A 21144-nucleotide genomic window follows, 5' to 3' on the forward strand; every position below is an offset into this window, starting at 1 on the left:
AATAATAAAATTTACCTAAAGTGATGTTAAATCAATCAACACTTAGCACCTTAACAAGTTGCGAATAATTTAGTATAGTGATCATTGCCATTCACATTATTGAGACGATGAAACAAACATTTTAGGTCATCCAGAAAAATAAAAAATTAGACAGAGGCCAACACCTCATGTTTTTTTATTTTTAGTTTAGCTGGTCACAACTAATCCCCTAATTTTTTCTCCTTGGAGGTGGATTCAAAGACATGACAAAAACCTTAATGTTTTATCATGTTTGTTCCCAGAAGTTACATCTTTGCCTCTTTTAATCACAGACCAAGGTCCCACTTTATATTCACAAATGACTTAGTGACACAAAATATTACATTTTTTCTTAGTTGTTATAGTTTAATGTGATTGAAAGTTACGTTACGCCAATCAAAGATTACCATTTTAACACGTTGCGAACAATTTTGAATAGAAAGCATCGCAATTTACATTATTGAGATTTTGAAACAAACATTTTATTAGGTCATCTGGAAAAATAAAAAATTAGACAAATGCCGGCACCTCATGAGTTTTTATTTTTACTTGAAGCCGGTCGCAACTAATCTCCCAAATTTTTTTTCAGGAAATGGGGTATCTAGTATGGCATCTCGTGGGTATCACGCTATATCACTTGACCAAGACCCGGAAATATATTTCTTTTTAAGAACCAGACAAAAATATTTTTTTGTTGTAATCTGCATGAATAATAATTTTCATTTTTTTATTCGTTTTTCCAAGGAATAAACAATAAGCAAACAGTGCAGGGCGGCTTCAATAAATAATGTTAATGTCTGGTCTTTATCTTCTTCAGAGCAACACTACCTTCACCCTCAGTAGAGCACTTCAAACCTACTCTCTTGATTTCCTCTATCTCTTTTATCGTTCATTTTGCCTTATAAAATAAATGGCTGTAGCAATCCCATTACACATGTTTCCTGATGCAAAAATTTCAGAACCAGTTCCAAATTCTATTAAATTTTAGCAATTTAATCTCAAATTCATTCAACATATATTTAATGAATCCAAACTTATTTCGAACTCATCTATTTATTTATTTTATTTTCTTAAAAAGAGACAACTTAAAATTAATCATTGTTAAGTTCTAAAATACTATTAGATCACATTCAAATTTTAGAGCCACTGTATTTAGTCTCAAGGCCTGACATATATTAAGTAATATTAATCTACAAATGTTTGTTGTACATTCTGTGATTATGTCAACTAATTACTATTACCATTAGTAATATTCAAACTATATAATGATATTAATAATCCAAAAAAAAAAATTATACTGCAAGACTGAGAGAGAAAAAAAATGGTAGATAAAGTTTATCTTTCTCATTCAAATTGTTCGGGTGATACCTTGTAAACACATGGGTCATTCTGTTCACTTCACTATTATATTAGGGCTAAAGGAAGCAGGATTCGTCCAGGTACAAACTTTCTTCCGCCATAATATTGAAAGACTAAAAAAAAATATTATTTTAAAAATTATTTTGTTAATTAGGACCATTGACCTCCCTGCATGAATTTATGTTTTTTTTTTTATTCCTTTATTGAAACGTTCAAGCAATACCTTGTAAACATATGAAGGACCAATTGTTGGAATCATTGTATATTGGTGATTTGTTCCGGTGAAGGACCAACCTTTTGACATGGTCTTCATTTCGAATCATTGTATATTATTGGTGATTTGTTATGGCTATTGGCTGGCTTACTAACGGCTTTTACTTTGCAAAGGCTATGCGCGGCTTTTTCTTTGCAAAGGGCCAATCACTGACATGTTGCTTCTTGTTATTTTCCAAAGCATGATAACGATTCTTCTAAGAAAATATAAAGGAAAACTGTTAATGTTTACACTTCCACTTCAAAGCTTGATTCTTCTTCACAGCACTATTACCTTCACTAACATTGGAGCACTTCAAGCCCATCCTCTAGCTTTCGTCTCGCTCTTCTAAGTTCCTTTTCCACGTTACAAAGAAATGGCCGAAGGAATGCTCCTTGCCGTTGCACAAAAAATCATTGAAGATTTGGGCTCTTGGGCTTTCCAAGGGATCGTATCGCATTGGGATGTCGAAGCTGAACTTGAAAACATCAAGAACACTGTTTCCACGATTCAAGCTGTACTTCGGGATGCAGCAGAGCAGCAGAGTCATAGCCATCAAGTTAAGGATTGGCTTGAAAAGCTTAAGGACGCAGTTTATGAAGCAGATGACCTGTTGGGTGAGTTCTACACTGAACTCACCGAAGCTTTACAACAAGGAGGGATGAATGAGAATATTGCAAAAAAGGTACGCGGTTTCTTTTCAACTTCAAACCCATTTGTTTTACGTCGAGAGATGAGTCGTAGAATAATTGAGATGAAGCAGAAACTAAATGCTATAGCGGAAGATAGGAAAATGTTTCATTTGAAAGACTACCATGTAGAGCCACCTGTGAGTATGGATAGGGAAGAGACTCACTCATTTGTGCTTGATGAAAAAGTTATTGGGAGAGAAGATGATAAAGAGGCCATCATAAAACTGCTATTGGAGCCTAATGATGAAGAGAATGTTTCAATTATTCCTATAGTGGGGATTGGTGGGTTAGGAAAGACCACACTTGCTCAATTTGTATACAATGACAAGAACATCAAAGAACATTTTGAGCTAAAAATGTGGACATGTATATCTGACGTCTTTGATGTGAAAATGATTATTCAAAAAATAATATCGGCTACAGGTAAGGAACCTGTAGACCATAGCATGGATAAATTACAAGATAAACTTCGTAAAATAATTAATCAAAAGAAGTACTTACTTGTCTTGGATGATGTGTGGAATGAGGATCCTCACAAATGGGATAGTTTGAAAGACCTTTTAATGGGTGGTGCTAAGGGAAGTAAAATTGTAATAACTACACGTGGGAGATTGGTAGCAGAGATTACATGCCCAACTTCAATATACACTCTTAAAGGTCTCGATGAAGAACAGTCTTGGTTGTTATTCAAACAAATAGCATTTAGAAAAGGGCAAGGGCAAGGGACCAATAATCCTAGACTAGAAGAAATTGGAAGGGAAATTGTGCACAAGTGTCAAGGGATACCCCTTGCCATAAAGTCTATAGGAAATGTACTGCACTTGGAGAAAACAGAGCATAAATGGTCATATGTCAACAATAATATACTAGAAAGTGCAACTCAACAAAAAAATGACATTTTTCCAATTCTAAAGTTGAGTTATGATTATCTTCCATCACATTTAAAAAGTTGTTTTGCCTTTTGTTCCTTGTTTCCTAAAGATTCTGAGATTGATAAGGTGACACTTGTACAACTATGGATAGCACAAGGTTTTATCCGACCATCAAACAAAAACCAAGAATTAGAAGATGTTGCAGATGAGTATTTCAAGGATTTGCTTTGGAGGTCCTTCTTCGAAGAAGTGACAAATGCAATGGGAAAATTAAATTACAAGATGCATGATTTAATTCATGATCTTGCACAATTAGTTGCAGGGCCAGAGTGCACAATAATTACTTTGGATCGAAACAATTTTGATGAAAAACCTCGTCATGTGTCACTTCCATTATATATTGACTTATCTTTTATTGAAACTTCAAGTTTGCTAGTTAGAGCAGAGAAGTTACGTACATGCCTTCTAACTTTTAAACCTAATAAGTCTGGTAAAGCGGGGAAACTAGATGAATCAAAGTTGAATAAACTTATTTTGAGTTGCAGAAGATTGCGTGCATTGGGTTTATGTGGAGTGCATATTGAGAGAGTGCCAGATTCTATTGGAAAGTTGATACATCTTACTTATCTTGATTTTTCTGAGAATCATGGTATTGAAACTCTCCCTAATGCTATTTCTAGACTTTGGAAATTGCAAACACTAAAAGTCAATGATTGTCAGAAGCTTAAAGAATTACCTAGAGACATTAGATTTTTGGTTGGCCTCAGGCATCTTGAGAATAGCTATTGTGGGCGATTGAGTCATATGCCTGATGGATTAGGGAAAATGACATGCCTTCAAACGTTATCATTATTTGTTGTGAGAGACAACCAAGCTTCTACCTCTGGGCCCATTAGTAGTGGGCTAGACGAATTGAATTCGCTAAACTCCCTGAGAGGAAAACTACAAATCTCAAATTTGAGATGTTTGGAAGATGTTTATTCAGAACCCAATGCTGCCAATTTAAGGGCAAAACAATATCTTGACCGGTTGTCATTATTATGGCATGCAAATGATCATTATTTTTGTTCTGATGACGACAACGATGGTGATGAGAAGTTATTAGAAGGCCTCCAACCACACCAAAATCTTAAATTTTTGTCTGTGAATGGTTATGGGGGTGTGAGATTTTCAAGTTGGCTTTCGTTGCTCACAAATCTGGTTGATTTATCTATAACTGGTTGTAAGAGATGTCAACAACTTCCACGATTGTCTCGACTCCACTCTCTGGAACGTCTATCGCTTCATAATATGGAAGTTTTGGAGTACATATCAGATGGTGATATAAATGAGGAGTTTCATACTTCATCCTTATTCCCATCGCTAAAGTCAATTTCTATTAGGCGCTGCCCTAATCTGAAGGGATGGTGGAGGAGCACATCAACAACAGATCACCAACAACATCCGCATCACCAGTCACTGCCTTCATTCCATCATCTTTCTGCTTTATATATTCAGTTTTGCCCTAATCTAACTTCCTTACCTCCATTTCCGTATCTTGAAGAAAGTCTATTTTTGGAACAAGTCAGTTTGAAACCTTTACAACGGACAATAGCAATGAATTTGTCGCTTCCTTCTTCCTCCTCTTTCTTGTCCTCTCCTTTCTCCAAATTAAAGTCTATGAATTTAAGTTTTATAAAGGATACAGAGGCTCTACCAGATGAGTGGATGTCAAACCTGAGTTCTCTCAAGCAACTAAGCATAGAAGGAGGCCCTAAGCTGAAATCTCTATCTCTAGCTGTGCCCCATCTCACCTCACTCGAGAGCTTGGAGATTCATAATTGTGAGCTGTTTGATTCAATTAGTGACATGGGTGATGATGGCATCGAATGGCAACATCTGAAATGCCTCAATTCTCTGCGATACGACAGCGTTCTGAATTTGAAGTCTATTCCATCCGGGCTTCAACATGTTTCAGCTCTGCGAAAGCTTGTGATTTCTAATTGCCCCAATTTGACGATTCTCCCAGAGCTCACCTCAGTTGTATACCTTCAAATTTCAAAAAGCCCTAACCTAACATCAATTCCCGATGGGATTACTAATCTCACATCCCTTGAAGAACTTCACATTTACGATTGTCCAAATCTCAAATCACTTCCTGATGAGATGGTTTCTCTCAAGTCTTTACAAAAGCTAACAATTGAAGGATGTCCTGACTTAGCGAAAAGATGTGAAAGGGGAATTGGGGAAGACTGGTTCAAAATTGCTCACGTCCCTGTTATCAAATATTGGAATTGGTGATTTTATATGCTGAAAAAATGTGAACCAGTCCATTTTTCAATCAGTTCCTCTTGGGCTACCTCGAACACTAGCCCTCTGGTATGTCTTCTGCAATAGCTGAGCTTGGTAGCTCTTCACTTTTTACTTTTTTTTTTTTTTAATTTTCTTAATTATCTTATATAATATATGTATGGTTGCTGAGTGTTAAAGTAAAATTAGGCTTGAGCTTATGCTAATGGGCTAATATATTGAGTCTATGTTAATGGGCTAATATATCTTTAACACTGAGAAAACATAGTAAATTTTTGGGAATTCTATTCTTTATATTCTGTTGATTTCCAAAAAATAAAGAAATTTTTAATTATCTTTTTTTTTTTTTTTTGGTGGATTTCCAAAATATTAGAACAATAAATATACTCAACCATGGTATATAATTGTACTGGTTTCACTTTGGTGAAACTTTTATGTTTTTCACATTTTCTAACAATGAAAAATCCAAGATTGATTTGAAAGAAACCAAACTGTTGGACATTGTTTAAAAGTTTTGCTTTTGGTCATTTTTTCAACAAGAAAGATTTGGCCAACCCCAATATCATCCATGAACAAGTGCTCTTTCTAGTTGTTCACTCTCTTTTTTTTGTTCTTGATTTTTCTTTTTTGGAATGCAACTCTCTTTCTTAGTTTATTGGGTTTTAATTTAAGCCTTTTGCAAAAATGGATTTGTTATTTTTATTCATGCAATGAGGAGCCAAGGATTTCATTGTTATAAATGGCCATACTAAGAGTTCTGTTAAGAAGGTTAGTGTGTGATACTCCGTTTTGTTGTGAAGACCACCTTTATAAGAAAAGAAATTTTGCTTCGAAATTAAAGCTCTATGAGATTCACATTGCATTTCTAGGATGCCAATAGTGATGCACTGAAACAAAATTTAATGTTTTTTTTTTTTTTATAATTTTTCTTTGTTATTGAAATATTGTTATCCTTTTTGTAATCTGTTTACACGAATGGCCTTAAAATGAATATGCCTTTTGTTCTATCAACAGATTTAGTGGGATTAATCATCAAGTGAGTGTGGGTCATCTAAAGAATTTGAAGATTTTTGTGGAAAATATGGTGAAGGATCTACTGCTTGGATGCTTTGAGGATTTTGGAAACTGGTCTAGCTCAGGTACTTGGTTAGAGTCATCAGTAATCAAAGGTTATTGAGTAATTTGGAGTACAGTTCTGGGGGGATCTCTGATTTTTGGCATTTAACAGTATGGTGATATTGAGTTAATCAATTTTCTTCCAAATAAGAGAAAAAAAAAACTCAATAAATATCACAAAGTCATAAACCGAGAAGAGGGGATGGTCCACCTAAAAAAGTTCATGTCCTATAGTTGGCAGGGCCTGAACTTGGTTCATTTTCTATATTTCTAGATAAATGTAGATTAATTGTGAATCCTAATCCTTTGTAGAGAGTCAACTACTAATGTTCTTAACTCTTCTTCTTTGTTCTCTTTGTGTTTTTTTGATGATCTAGTCCAACCCAACAAAAAAGCTTTAGTCCCAAATTTTTGTGGTTGGCTCTGTTATACTGGGATAAAATCAAATGTATTTCGGAAATATGATATGCTCCAAACTTATCAACAAAAAAAAAAAAAAAAAATGATCTGCTCCAAAGTTTCTATAGGTCCATATATCTTTGTTAAAATTCAATCCTCTTTTTCCCCTTCAATTAAGAGCATAGTGATTTTTTTGGTCATTTGATTCTGTGTGCAGAAAATAGGCAAGCTTGGAATATAACAAAAACGATTTGTTGTTTATCCACAGCGAGTTGGTATAGCAATTATCTAGCCACAACCGAAAAATTAAGAGGTAAATCATTTAAGTTTCGTATATGGTTATTTATTTATGTACTCAAACTTATGTTTGGTAGTATGGCATGGTTAAATACCACAACTTGGTGTTAACACTCAGAGCTTTACCTCTTCAAGGATAGCTTTATTTTGTGGGTACCTGATATTTAGGATATTTGATGACTTCTTTGCGAAGTATCAATTGTTTGCTCATATTAAAATTTTCCAAATATCCTTTTATTTTGGTATTAGTATATTGCAAATATAATTATTTTACCAAACTATATTTGTGTTGCAAGTAAAACAGGTTGTCCACAACTCTCAGTTTGATGTTTTCTACTCTACAAGTCATTTCACCCTGTGACCATGAATTAGACAATCATTAATTATGTTGTTGTTTATGATATACTATAATCTTATATTTAGTTTTATATCTCACTATGTTATTGTTTGGGGAGGGAAGGAAAAAAGAGTTTTTAACTTTGGCCGATGCTTCACAACAACAATAGTATATACTAAAACTTTATAGATCTGGTATCAGTTGACTTAGAAGGGTTTAACTCATCTAATTCTTTATATTCATGCATTTCCTTTCTAAGTTCCTTGTGAATGTTAGATACTACTCTCTCTCTCTTTTCATTCCTCATCTTCATTTTTGGTATGGTGAGTTTCTCAGTTATTGGAGTCTGTCTGCCAAAGCTTTGAATCCTTAAACAAACAAGATTTCAATAGTTTGTGTCTTCCGACCATGCTGGTAAAAATGAATATGGAGCAACTAGAAAAAGTAAATTGATAAGTCTCTCATTCTCATCTTTATTATATCTTACCACATAGATTAGGCTAAAAGGTTCATTTGATAAAAACATTGTTATTTTCCTCTCTTTTCCTTTTTTTTTAAAAAAAATTTAATTTTGATTGGCTGGAATGGATGAAAATGATGATTTAGTGGTAGCAATCTGATTACTACATAGTTTCAGATATAGCTTAATATCTCATTCCCTGTGAAGCATTAGTTTATGTTCATGTCAAAATATTGTAAACAATTACTTTTTACCTATGTACATAAGCAGTGCTCAGAAAGCATCATGTTGAAATTAAGTAGTCACAAGAACTATTTTAAGAAATAAGGTAGAGTTACATGGAATTTTTTTTAATTTTAAATGGGAGGTAGAGTGGAGATAGGATTCAAACTTATGAACACCAATTTTGATGCTATGATAAACTACCAGTTGTCCCAAAAGCTTAAATTGATAGGAAATATTTCCTAAGCTAAACATTATTGTAACAATTATAATGTAGAGTTTGTCCTGACTAAACCAGGTAACTCACCTTTTACACAAAAGCCACCAATATTGTCTCTTAAATCTATGAAGTTGCTGCATCAACAGTCAGTGGAGGGCTTGTGATTTTGTGCAATAGAGTGGAGAAAAAAAGGTAAGATTGGATATTGATTAAAGTATTATGTCTACTTTTGGCTTCTTGTAGGATGAATGCTTTGACATAAGGGAAATTGTTGTTGCACACCATGGAGTGCACACCGTACAGACAATTGATATGTGTTTTGGCTTTTCTCTTTGCAGGAATGTTACCTCCCGCATGCTAAAGATCTATCTTTGTGTCATCAACAAGCATTTTGATGTTTGAGGCTAAGATATATCACATTCTTGATCTGAATCATTTTCTCAAGTCATTAAGGACATTATGATGTAAATTCTGTTTACAGTGTGTTTAGGCTGATTCCTATATGTGTATTATAGATGACTATCAAGTTATTGTACAGCCTCAGGTGGATATCAGAGAATATGGATCTGTTACTGATAATCAACTTGCTACATCATTTCTCTTTAAGGAACAAGATCTATGAATCTATCATAATGAACATTTTAGCTCAGAATTTATCTAGCATTACTTAGGTATGACATTTTATCAATGGACAGAGCTTTTACTACCCCTAGTAATCTCTCTCTCTCTCTGAACTGTCTGTCTCTTCTTGTTATGCTGGCGGCAGGTGACCTGACTAAGCAACTGTCAGAATCTTTCACACCTGATAATGCCATCAGGTTTAGTCCATGAACAATTCGACAACAATTTAATGGTTTCCATTCCAAGGAACCACTTTCCTTCTTTGGGTATGCTCTTTATCATCATTTTTTTTATTCTATCTCAGCCAATAACCTTGCAGTCTGACATCTTCCTTCTTTGGGTATAAAAAAATTGATGGTTGCAGTGGAGTGCCAGGAGTGAGGTGGTCTGGTTTAAAACTCCAAGTAAGTATGTCATAATGAAGAAATTTTTTCAGAAACTAGCTTTTCCTTGGAGATAAGAGTAAAGAATGATGTAGCTGGGCACCAGCCCAACCTGCCACAACTCATAACCTTAACATGTAGTTCCTTCATGAGTCATGACTATGGTCTTTGATTGTTGCAGGAGTTCCCAACAAATTCACTATTTGAGGATGATGCAACAAGTGAAACATCCATTGCTGACCTCTCGCTTCATTCCCAATATGCCATCTTCTCCATCTGTGCCCCATGTTATCAGCAATGGGTAGCTTTTGGAAACGGTAACCTCTCACTCTGTGTTTTGAGAAGAAATATGTATGTGAATGGTGAAACAAGAGTATATTAACTTCCTGAATTTCTTCTGTATTATTTTTTTTAAAGATAAAGACACCCTGAAAAGAAAATGAACGATTTTATAAAAATAAAAATGACTGAAAGTTGTTTGTGAATCTTTATTAACCTAAATTAATGTAGTGACAAACTTTGGAAATGATAAGATTGACTATCTTGGCTGCTAAAATATAGTGGTTGGTGACAATGTTCTTTTTGGTCTACTCCCAAGTCTTTTCCCTAAAAGCAATATTCCATTGATAAGACTCCATACATTTGATGTCTTTAGTTATTAGGTGTTTCCATGTGTTTCATGTCTTTAGTTATTTGGCTTGTAGTTGAACTGGATTTTATTTGTTCTCCTTGGTAGTTATCTTCACTGTTGTTGAATGTAGAATTCCTTAAATGAAATCTTTAGCTTTCAAAATCTTGATTGGTTGATTTGAGCAGACAAGTATGGTTTCTAGATTTTAGTGATGTCATGGTTGTACTCTCCGGGTTGAGTTGCTATCTTAAAATTTTAAGATTTACATCTTGGTATTTGAATCCATGCTCTCACCAACTGTATGGAATGCAAGCTTTGGGTAGAAGTGATTATCTTGCTCATATGGTTTTTAAAACTTTTCTTGAGAAGATTTCATTTGAAGTGTTTGTGTTAAGTTCAACTCGTTTGGCTTATTGTTAATGATTGAAACATCATCCTCGTGATACCGGAAACTTCTTTATGTGAAGGCACATCAGGCACATGCTACTGATTGTAAAGTTACTGACACAGTACATGCTGCTAATGGTAAAAGTTGCTGACACAGTTGGTGATAAGGCTGCTGGTAAAAGACCTATAGTATAGGTAAAATAGGAGGTAAACTACAGGTAGCATAGTGTAGTTGAGGAAGGGAGTAGTCTGTTACTGTTAATGTACACGAGAGCAATTGATTGAGAGTTAGTTAGGTTAATTCCACTCTTTACGGATCTGGTTACCTTTATATATATTGGTGCTTGTATCTGATTCAGTTATCAAGGAGAACAGATTTTTCTTCCATCAAATCTCTCTCTCTCTCGTTCTTCTCTGTTTTTGCTTTATTTCATTCTTCTTGCACTGTAATACTTTTCATGGTATCAGAGCCACCATTAATGGCTTCTGCTCCAAGCTCTAATTCTTCAACAACTCCTTCTACTACTACAACCACAATTCCTTTGGTGAATCCATCATTGCTACTATTATCAAATATGTCGAGCATGATGACAGTGAAGCTAGATTTCACCAATTATATTGTGTGGAAGCATCAAATCGTTGTGATTCTTGAAGCTTACGCGATGATTGGTTTTCTTGAAGAATCATGTGTAGCTCCAGATCCTTTCTTGAAAGATAGTTCTGGAAATTTCACTAGAGTCAAATCCAAAATTTGTCAATTGGAAAAGCAGAGAGCAAGACCTTTTTACTTTCATCAATTCTACTTTATCACCATCAGTCCTAGCCATCACTGTGGGTTAGAAATCTACGAAGGGAGTCTGGAATGTGCTTGAAAAGAGGTTTGCTTCTATATCTCATTCTCATGTTTTGAGTTTAAGGAATGAATTACTGAGTATTAAGAAAGGTCCTGAAAGCATGGATAATTTCTTTCAAAGAATTAAAGAAGCTAGGGATAGATTGAGTTCTGTTGCTGTGTTTGTTGATGAAGAAGAACTCATACACTTAGTTTTAGAAGCATTACCACATGAATATAGTGCATTCTGTTCTGCAATTAGGACTCATAATGATGTGGTTACTATTGAAGAATTGAATACTTTGTTGAATGCTGAAGAAAGGGCTCTTAAGAAGAAATCTGAGATTAGGGATACAACTAGAGATACAGCTATGGCTATGATTCTTCAGAATGGTTTTAATCAGAATAATAATAGAGGTAGAGGTAGAAATGGCAATCAGAGGGGTTGTGGCAGAGGATTTAATAATTTTGGTCCTAATTTTGGGTTTAATCATGGTCAATCCTCTGGCAATGCAAATGGTATTCTTCAGTTTCCTGGATTTCAACCACAATCTCAGCATAAGAATGGTTCTAATTTTCCTTCATTTCAGTCTCAAGGTCAATCTCAGTCTTCAAGACCTACTTGTCAGATTTGTGGCAAGAATGGTCATACTGCATTGGATTGCTATCATCGCATGAATTTTGCCTATCAAGGCAGACATGCTCCAACCAAGCTAGCCTCTATGGCAACTAGTTCTATGGCAGCAACTACCAATTCTGCCTCACCAAATGCTTCGAGTTGGCTTACTGATACAGGGTGTTTTGATCATGTTACACTTGATCTTTCTTAGCTTTCATTGACTTCTCAAGCTACTGCTGGTCATGAAACTGTTACTGTTGGCAATGGGCAAGAGTTACCTGTGACTGATGTTGGTAATGGTAAGCTTTAAACCCCTTCTCATTGTTTTCATTTAGATAATATCCTTAGGGTCCCAAATTTAGCTTCCAATCTTTTATCTGTCCATAAACTTTGTTTACAAAACAATGCATTTTGTTATTTTGATGCCAATCAGTTCTTAATTGTGGATTTGGCCACGGGGAAGGTTCTTTATCAAGGCCTGAGTAAAGATGGTGTGTATCCTATTCCATTTCCTTCACAACTATCTGCTGATTCTGCTATTGCTTCATCTCTTGCTTTCAAGTCTTCTGTTACTACTCCTGTTTCCAATGAAGCAATGTTGTGGCATCAAAGACTTGGTCATCCTTGCTCCAAGCTTCTTCATTCTACCTTGTCTTCCTTCAATAATAGTGTTAAAATTTCTGTACATGATGACATTTGTTCTCAATGTATATCTTGTATAAGTGCTAAAATGCACAAACTTTCCTTTCCACAGCATGTCATGTCTAGTACTTCTCCTTTACAACTTGTTCACAGTGATGTTTAGGGCCCTGCTCCTGTTACTTCTACTCTTGGTTATAAATACTATGTCATTTTTGTTAATGACCATACTAGATTCACTTGGTTGTTTCTTCTTAAACATAAATCTGAAGTGTTTACTGTTTCTTGCACTTTAAAGCTTTTGTTGAGAATCAGTTTGAGTCTAAAATCAAAATCCTTACGATTGATGATCGGGGTGAATATATGAGTAATCAATTTAAGTCATTTTGTTTGGATCATGGCATCCAACATCAGTTGTCATGCCCTTATACTCCTCAGCAAAATGGTGTTGCTGAGAGAAAGCATAAGCACATTGTTGAAAGTGGTCTTTCCATGCTTTATCAGTCAAATCTTCCTTCTTCTTATTGGTGTTATGCCTTTAGTACTGCCATTTATCTGATTAATAGGCTTCCCTCTTCAGTGTTGGCTTTTAAGAGTCCTTGGAAACTGTTATTTCATTCTATTCCTCCTTTATCTTCTTTGAAAACTTTTGGTTGTGTTTGTTTTCCTCTTCTCAAGCCCTATACTGATCACAAACTTCAGCCTAAGTCCACACAATGCATCTTCTTAGGATACCCTCCTTTATCCAAAGGGTATATTTGTTTTGATCCCCATAGTCATAAGGTCTATATTACTCCCCATGTTATCTTTAATGAGTCTGACTTCCCTACTATTCCTACTGGTCATTCTGATTCTTCTTGCTCATCTTCTTCTGTTCATCTTTCTTTGGACCTTTGGATTTCTAAGCTTTTGTCCAGTTCTTCTCCTTCCTCTTTTTCTGGTGTTTTTGATGCATTGCCTTCTGCTCTTTCCTCTTTTCCTGTCTCATATCAATCCTTTGATGTCTCTATCACTTCCACTGATGTTCCTTTACCTTCTTCAAGTCCTATAATTACTTCCTCAGGTCCAGCTACTTCCCTCTCTCATGCTGAGATTTCAGATCAGTTTTCATCTCCACTTCCTCCATCTACTTCCTCTTCACTTCCAAACACTCATCCTATGCTTACCAGATCCAAACCTGGTATTTTCAAGCCCAAAGCTTATGCAGTTGTGAGAAACTATCTTTAAGAAGAACCACCTACCTTTGCTATTGCTTCTAGGTTTCCCCACTGGATTGAGGCTATGGATTCAGAGGACAATTCTCTTTTGAAGCAAAAAACTTGGTCTTTAGTCCCTCTTCCTTCTGGTAAGAATGTGGTTCATTGTAAATGGGTGTATAAAATTAAGAGGGGCAGTGATGGTTCAATTGCTAGATATAAGGCAAGGCTTGTTGCTAAGGGGTTTTTGCAGCAGTATGGTTTGGACTATGAGGAGACCTTTAGTCCTGTTGTTAAGCCTACCACAGTCAGGATTATTTTGGCATTGGCTGTTCAGTTTAATTGGTCATTGAAGCAATTGGATGTGTCTAATGCTTTTTTGCATGGTGTGCTTCAAGAGGAGGTGTTTATGTCTCAACCCCCTGGTTATGTGGATCCTGACCATCCTGAGCTTGTTTGTAAACTGCATAAGGCCATTTATGGTCTCAAACAGGCACCTAGGGCCTGGTTTGACAGTTTTACCTCTCAGCTATATCATATTGGTTTCCAAGTTTATTCTGCAGATTCTAATTTGTTTATTCTGCATCAAGGTTCATTTGTGGTTTATCTTCTCCTTTATGTGGATGACATTATTATTACTGGTAATTGTGTTCCTTTCATTGATCATTTGGTCTCTAGACTTGTTGCTGTGTTTGATTTAAAAGATCTTGGTCCTCTTGCTTATTTCCTTGGTCTTCAGATTAAGTATACCTCTTCAGGCTTGTTTGTGCATCAATCCAAGTATGCCTTGGATTTACTGACCAAGTTCAATATGCTTAATTGTAAGCCTTGCCTCACTCCCTACTCTCCCATAGCTCATGTTAGCTCTCAGACTAGCCCTTTGCTTCCTGATCCTATAGTTTTTAGAAGCATGGTTGGTGGGCTGCAATACTTGACCTTCACCAGGCCTGATTTGGCCTTTTCTGTCCAGCAAGTGTGCCAATTTATGAGCCACCCTACCCAACATCACCTAGTGGCAGCCAAGAGGATTCTTTAGATATCTCAAGGGTACATTGCATCATGGTATTAATTTTCAGGCAGGTTCCTTGGCCCTTTCAACTTACTGTGATGCTGACTGGGCAGGTGATCCCCTTGATAGGAAGTCTATTACTGGTATGGTGGTCTTTTTGGGTCATTCTCCTGTTACTTGGTCTGCTAACAAGCAGCTTACTGTGGCCAGATCATCTACTGAAGCTGAGTATAAGGCCTTAGCTACCACTGCTGCTGAGTTGAGTTGGTTTAGAATGATTCTTAAAGATTTGGGAATTTTCTTGTCCTTGCCTCCTATGCCTTGGTGTGATAATGTGTCTGCCTTGACTTTGGCATCCAATCCCATCTTTCATGCTAGGACCAAGCATATTGAAGTTGATTATCATTATATTCGAGAAAAGGTTCTAAGTAAGGAATTGAAGGTTCATTTCATCTCCACTCTTGATCAGCTAGCTGATATTTTTACCAAAGCCTTCTCTTCTCCACGTTTTCTGGATCTTGCTCACAAACTGATGGGAGTCCCTCCCCTCAGTTTGAGGAGGGATGTGAAGGCACATTAGGCACATGCTACTGATGGTAAAGTTGCTGACACAGTAAATGCTACTAATGGTAAAGTTGTTGACACAGTTGGTGATAAGGCTGCTGGTAAAAGACCTATAGTATAGGTAAAATAGGAGATAAACTACAGGTAGCATAGTGTAGTTGAGGAAGGGAGTAGTCTGTTACTGTTGATGTACACGTGTCAGAGTTTGGGAGCAATTGATTGAGAGTTAGTTAGGTTAATTCCACTCTTTACGGATCTGGTTACCTTTATATATATTGGTGCTTGTATCTGATTCGGTTATTAAGGAGAACAGACTTATCTTCCATCAAATCTCTCTCTCTCTCTCTCTCTCTCGTTCTTCTCTATTTTTCCTTTATTTCTTTCTTCTTGCACTGTAATACTTTTCAGTTTACAGGTGTAATGTGAAAACCTTAAATCAGCATACACGCTATTTAATTAAACAGAGCTTAGAAAATTTTGCCAATGGTAAATTTCATTCCATTTTCTTGTTTCATATCACCTCAACCTTGCCTGAATAGGTTTTTACTTTTACAATGATCCCCTCAAGATGGAAACATACACCATATGGAGTAGATCAAACAATTTCATTTGTCATTGATCAAGAAATACTGAGCGTAGACTATAATATGTACTTTTTTCCTAACTATGCTTGGTGACTCTTCTTTCTCAAGTAACATTACAATTGCCACCAATATCATCTCTTAACATCGTGAATTAGTAGCTGCATCAACAACTTGATTAGAATTTGTGCTTTTGTGGAATAGATTGGCACTAAAACGTACAGGTAGATATTGATTAAATAACTCTATACTTATGGTTTATTTTAGAATGAATTGTGATATAATATTCAATCTATCTCATGACTACTTTTACTGTCTAGGCATGCAGACATTTACGTCAATTGTTGGAACAGATGGTGGCATGGTGCAACCAGTTGCTCTAACTTCATTTTTACTTGCCCAGAGGAATTTTCATTTGTTATCAGTGTTTTACAATTCCCTGCTTTACAAGAAATGTGGATTACCAAAGAAGCAAAGTGTTAAATGGCTGACGTAGTTCTGTGTGTACATGTTCAACACCTCACCAAATTTGACTCAAATTTGGTGATTTTTTTTATCAATAGGCTGAGAAGAGCACCTGTATATATAACCAGCCATGTATAGTTCTTTAAAAGACACAACTTTGGTCTTTTGTAAACCAGGTTTAGAGAATTTGAAAATTCTTGTGGTGTGCTAGTTGTGGTGAGGGAGAGTTCTTTGGGTGTAAATGGGACTTGGGTTTTGTGAGAGTGTTGTTATGTCAATTTTGTAATCTCCTTATTTTTTTAGTGAAAATTTCTTCTGGATGCTGCTCGTGGATGTAGGCCTAAGGCCGAACCACGTAAATCTTTGTGTTTCTTGTGTGCTTGTTTATTTTTTTATTTTTTATTATTTCACATAAACCCACAATTTTTTGCATCACTCATAACAAATAAGTATCAAAACTTGCACAATCTCAACAAAAGTATAACACTTTGACAGATATGAAACTTCAAAAGCTTGTTTGGAATTCATGCACTAGCGATAGCAGGTATTTAAGATTATAAGATGATCTCTGTTGATGGTTTTTTTTTTTTTTTTTTTTTTGAATGAGAGTGTCACCCACAATAATTGCCAGACCCTGATTTTAGTCATTTTCATGAAGAATTGAACTTGCAATCCTTTCTTTCTTTCTTTTTTTGGGTTGGCTTTTGCAATTCCATGGTCACTGTTACTGTAAGATATATGATGTAGTATCTTGGTGAATCCATTTCTAAGTACGTCTTAAGTACTTGAATTAATGATAAGAAAAATTAAAAGCTCTTTATATACATCAATGCCAATCATCAATATTAAAAGTAGAGACCTCATGCAAGAAAGCATGAAGTTCTGCCAAGTGGCACTCTAATTTTACATTTAGCCTTGATCACTAACTTCTTCCTACCATTCTCCAAAATGTTTAAAATTTCATTAAAGAGAAAAGCCCATTAACATGAAAAATTAGAGCAAATTACAACACAAGCTAATTCTATTAATAATAAAATAAGAACAATTAATTTTTCCCACGTTTAGATGAGAGTTAACAATTGATTGTTCCCACGTTTTGTTCCTTTCAAAAGTACAATTTGGAGTCTCAATGTAGTTAACGGTTTCAATAAATTCTGAAGATTAAAAGATTTCACCATTTTTAGTCTCTTGGACTTCAGTCACTTCTTCGCATTCTTTTTGACAATTATACAACTTATTGGACTCTTGCACTACTAATTTATTTATTTTTCTGGAATCAAAGAGTTTCTCCCATTATTTGCATATTATAAAAACCTGTTATAGCTGAAAAAAAAAAACAAAAAAGAAAAAAGTGGACCTCCAATTTTGTTCTCCCACTCTGCCTTTGCTTCCTCCATCGATGCCAATCTACTTTGAAGCTCATATATTTCTCTGATCGTTGTGTTTCGAATCAAACTTAGATCTGCATTTCATTCCTTCTTGACTAAACTCAAGGTATTCTTTATTTTTTATTTTCTTCTCTCCTTTTTTATTATTTAAATAGTTATGTTGTCTACTTAAATATTATATGGGTATTTTGTACGCAAAGTGTTTGTTAAAATGCTTAAGTGCTTTGCCCCTTTTTTTTTTTTTTTTTTAAGAATTTGATTTTTGATAACATACCTCCTATTTCATTTTGCTTTCACCTAATAGAAATGAATAATAGGATGAAATTATCCTATACCTTTATCTTTTGTGATTTTACTTTACTGTTAATTAAGCTTTGTTCCACTTTATTGCATTTGAGCCATTTGTACAATAGAGTGATCTTAGAAACCTTTTGTGGTGTGTGGTTAATGGCTTGAAACTTTTCACCGAGGACGAAGTTGAGTTGGTTCTAAGTGGTAATCGAAGTAGTAAAAGTAGAATGCATGGATTTTTTAAAGCTCTCGGATTTATTATTTTGTTTGTTTCTTAACGTGTCAATGACTCAATTGTAAGGATTTAATGTCAAACTTTTTTTTTGTATAGGTACTATTTTTTTAGTTGTGGGCAAATTTTGATGGGTTTTGATGTTTGTGTTTGCAATTCACAAGTAGAGGGATATCACTACACTGGAGGTGAATGGTGATGTTCATGTTGGGGTCTCAGACAAATATGGTAAGTTACATGTCTACGATATCCAGGTTTTTGATTTCCTTTTATTGGTTTTAGTTTTGTTCAATATTTTTTTTGTTAATTTTTAATTTTTTTTTTCTTTTCAATTATCGTACAAAGTTTAGTAATTGTTTCCATAATGATTATATCAACGATATTCCTCCTTTTATTTTTGTACAGATAAATCACCTATAGTGGTGCCTAGTGCTTTAAAACATCAAAAGCTAATCACAAGTAGCATATGCAATTAGTACTTTTCTAAGTCCAACACTTTTTTTTTTCTTTTTTGTTTAGTGACATTTAGTACACCCCTATTTAACTAAAAGTGAGTTGATACTTCTTTTTTGTTTTATTGAAGTCATCTGCAGTTTGTGGAGCTGAAGATAAATGTTAAGTTGATGGAAAATTGTATTGATGTAGCATGTAACTACAATTTATTTTGCTCAAAGGACTATTAGCATGTAACCTATGATTAGTAGGTTCATATTCTTTTGCATATTAATCTTAAAAAATTATATTTGCTCTATTTTTAATAACATATAATTAACTATAGTGCAAGCTTCATATGCTAATCATCAATTAATCAATCAATCAATATATATATATATATAAAAGTAAAGACCTTATGCAAGAGTGCATGAGGTCTTGCTAAGTGGCACTCTAATTTAGCATTTAGCCTTTTTTTTTTTACCTCTTTCATTAATTTTGTTTTCCCAAAAAGTTCACATTAACTTATTTTATTTAGCCTAAGCTTACACCACACCTTTCACTATTCTTCATGTCTTTTAGCATACCCATTGTTTTAGTATTTAAAATAAATAAATAAAAAAAATAAGTAAGGACTAATAGTAATAACTAACGAAATAAGGCTTTAGACAAAGATAGAGAGACACAAAAATGTTGTAGATTATTAAATAAAACACACTATTCCACTGTATGTTACCAAAATAAAAGACCTGACACTAACAAAATATTTGAAAGAAAGAGAAAAAGGTATCTGAGGGGTCACCACCTCCGTTATATTGGTCTCCCACCATCATCAAGACACTGAAACTCCTACGAGTAATTTTTTTTTTCTTTTTAAATTAGGGGCATAAATATGATTTAGGTTTAGGAAATTTGTTTAGTTAGTATTTATTTCAGGTATATAAGTAGAGAGAATATTTGGTGCGCAATGTAAAGCTATATTCTATCATGGTTTAATTTTAAATCATCTATAAGACATATGCATACACAATTGCCCACACCATGTCTTAATGTCTCACTATCGATGAGTGGAAGACAGTCAGAGAGTTGTGCAAACTTTTACTTCAAAGTATGAAATATGTGAACACAACACAAATTAGTTGATTTTCATGGTCCCATTACTCTTTTGCATTTATTTTCAGTTTCATGATTTAAAAAATAATAATAATCTTACCTTAAGAAGGCTACAAATATGCAGTGAAGTTACTAAACTAATTTTTAATATCTCAAAATGTATATGTTTCTTTACTCTAATTTAGTTTACTTTTTCTTTATAATATATATACAACATTATCCAAAACCATTTTACATAAAATATTACAAAATTATCCGTGCATCGCACGGGCAACTTGCTAGTTTTTGTAATTTAGGTTTCACTGCACTGGAATTTTTTGGAGAGATACTTATTAAATGCCAGGAAGTTTAATTATGAAACATATAATTCAATGGAAATATCTTTAATTTTGCAGTCCTGTCAAGTTTCTATTATGCAATCCAGTCTAGGTTCTATTTATTAGAGTACTCACATTAGTTGGTGTATAATAGAAAAATTGTAAAGTCAAAAAAAAAAAATTTGTAAAATTTACACAATTTTACTTAAAATTAACTCACATCAATCAGTATATAATTAAATAAATTTACAAGTTTGCTCCAATAATCGTGTAAATTTACATTGATATTATTCATTTTGTATTCAATTTTTTTTTGTTTTTTTTTTTTTTTAAATGTATCTCAAGGGTAAATGAAAAAAAGTGAATGAAGAAAGAGAAACAATTAAAAAAGAAAATTGATATTTTAATGAAATGTTGTGTAAATAGATAATCTGATGTAAAGTATTTTGAAAAACGAGTATGTGAAATAAAAAATAGACTCTTATGTTAAAATAGAAATAAATTTTTCCGCAAACTAACACAAATGCTCTTACATTTTACCATTTAGCAACATAGCCAAACTTCAATTTTTTGAATTTCACAAATTGAGGTAAAAAGTTGTGGTTGGAGACTCGTAATGAGAAAAGTCTGCTCAAATGGATTGGGCCTTAGCCCCTAATAGCAAGCCCACAAAAATTAAATACTGAGGACTTTATTTCAGTTTGGGCCTAACCTAAGAGACCAATGCAGTCCAAGAGGTCAATGGGCACGATCCAAGAGTTGATCAAAATTGGGACACTTCAAAGGTCCAAATGTGGATTGATTTTCAAATAGTTAGATTCAGATGATTGTGTTGGATTTTGGCTCCTACTAGACTTGCCACCTCCACCTGTATAATTTAAATTCTTAAATAAAATAAAATACCTTGCTA

General features: G+C 34.4%; 2 protein-coding genes and 1 long non-coding RNA gene across 3 annotated transcripts in view; all 3 read left to right on the top strand.

Annotated features, from left to right (window-relative positions):
- LOC115986501 (putative disease resistance protein RGA4) overlaps nucleotides 1–6622 on the top strand; it is a 60380-nt gene extending 53758 nt beyond the window's left edge. The window contains exon 2 of the mRNA XM_031109612.1: nucleotides 6498–6622. The gene's annotated coding sequence lies outside the window, so the exon portion shown is untranslated. The remainder of the gene's footprint in view (nucleotides 1–6497) is intronic.
- On the top strand, nucleotides 2007–5474 carry LOC115984506 (putative disease resistance protein RGA1). The gene has a single exon (XM_031107528.1). The coding sequence runs from the start codon at nucleotides 2007–2009 to the stop codon at nucleotides 5472–5474; it is 3468 nt and encodes a 1155-aa protein (XP_030963388.1).
- Nucleotides 6623–8217: 1595 nt separating the features above from the next.
- On the top strand, nucleotides 8218–16804 carry LOC115986504. The gene is made up of 7 exons (XR_004090756.1): nucleotides 8218–8726; nucleotides 8873–8998; nucleotides 9073–9205; nucleotides 9301–9421; nucleotides 9520–9559; nucleotides 9720–9855; nucleotides 16317–16804. It is a non-coding gene; the product is annotated as an uncharacterized LOC115986504 (long non-coding RNA).
- The last annotated feature ends 4340 nt before the right edge of the window (nucleotides 16805–21144 follow it).

This window comes from Quercus lobata, chromosome 4 (genome assembly GCF_001633185.2).
Source record: "Quercus lobata isolate SW786 chromosome 4, ValleyOak3.0 Primary Assembly, whole genome shotgun sequence".
Classification (NCBI taxonomy): Eukaryota; Viridiplantae; Streptophyta; class Magnoliopsida; order Fagales; family Fagaceae; genus Quercus; species Quercus lobata.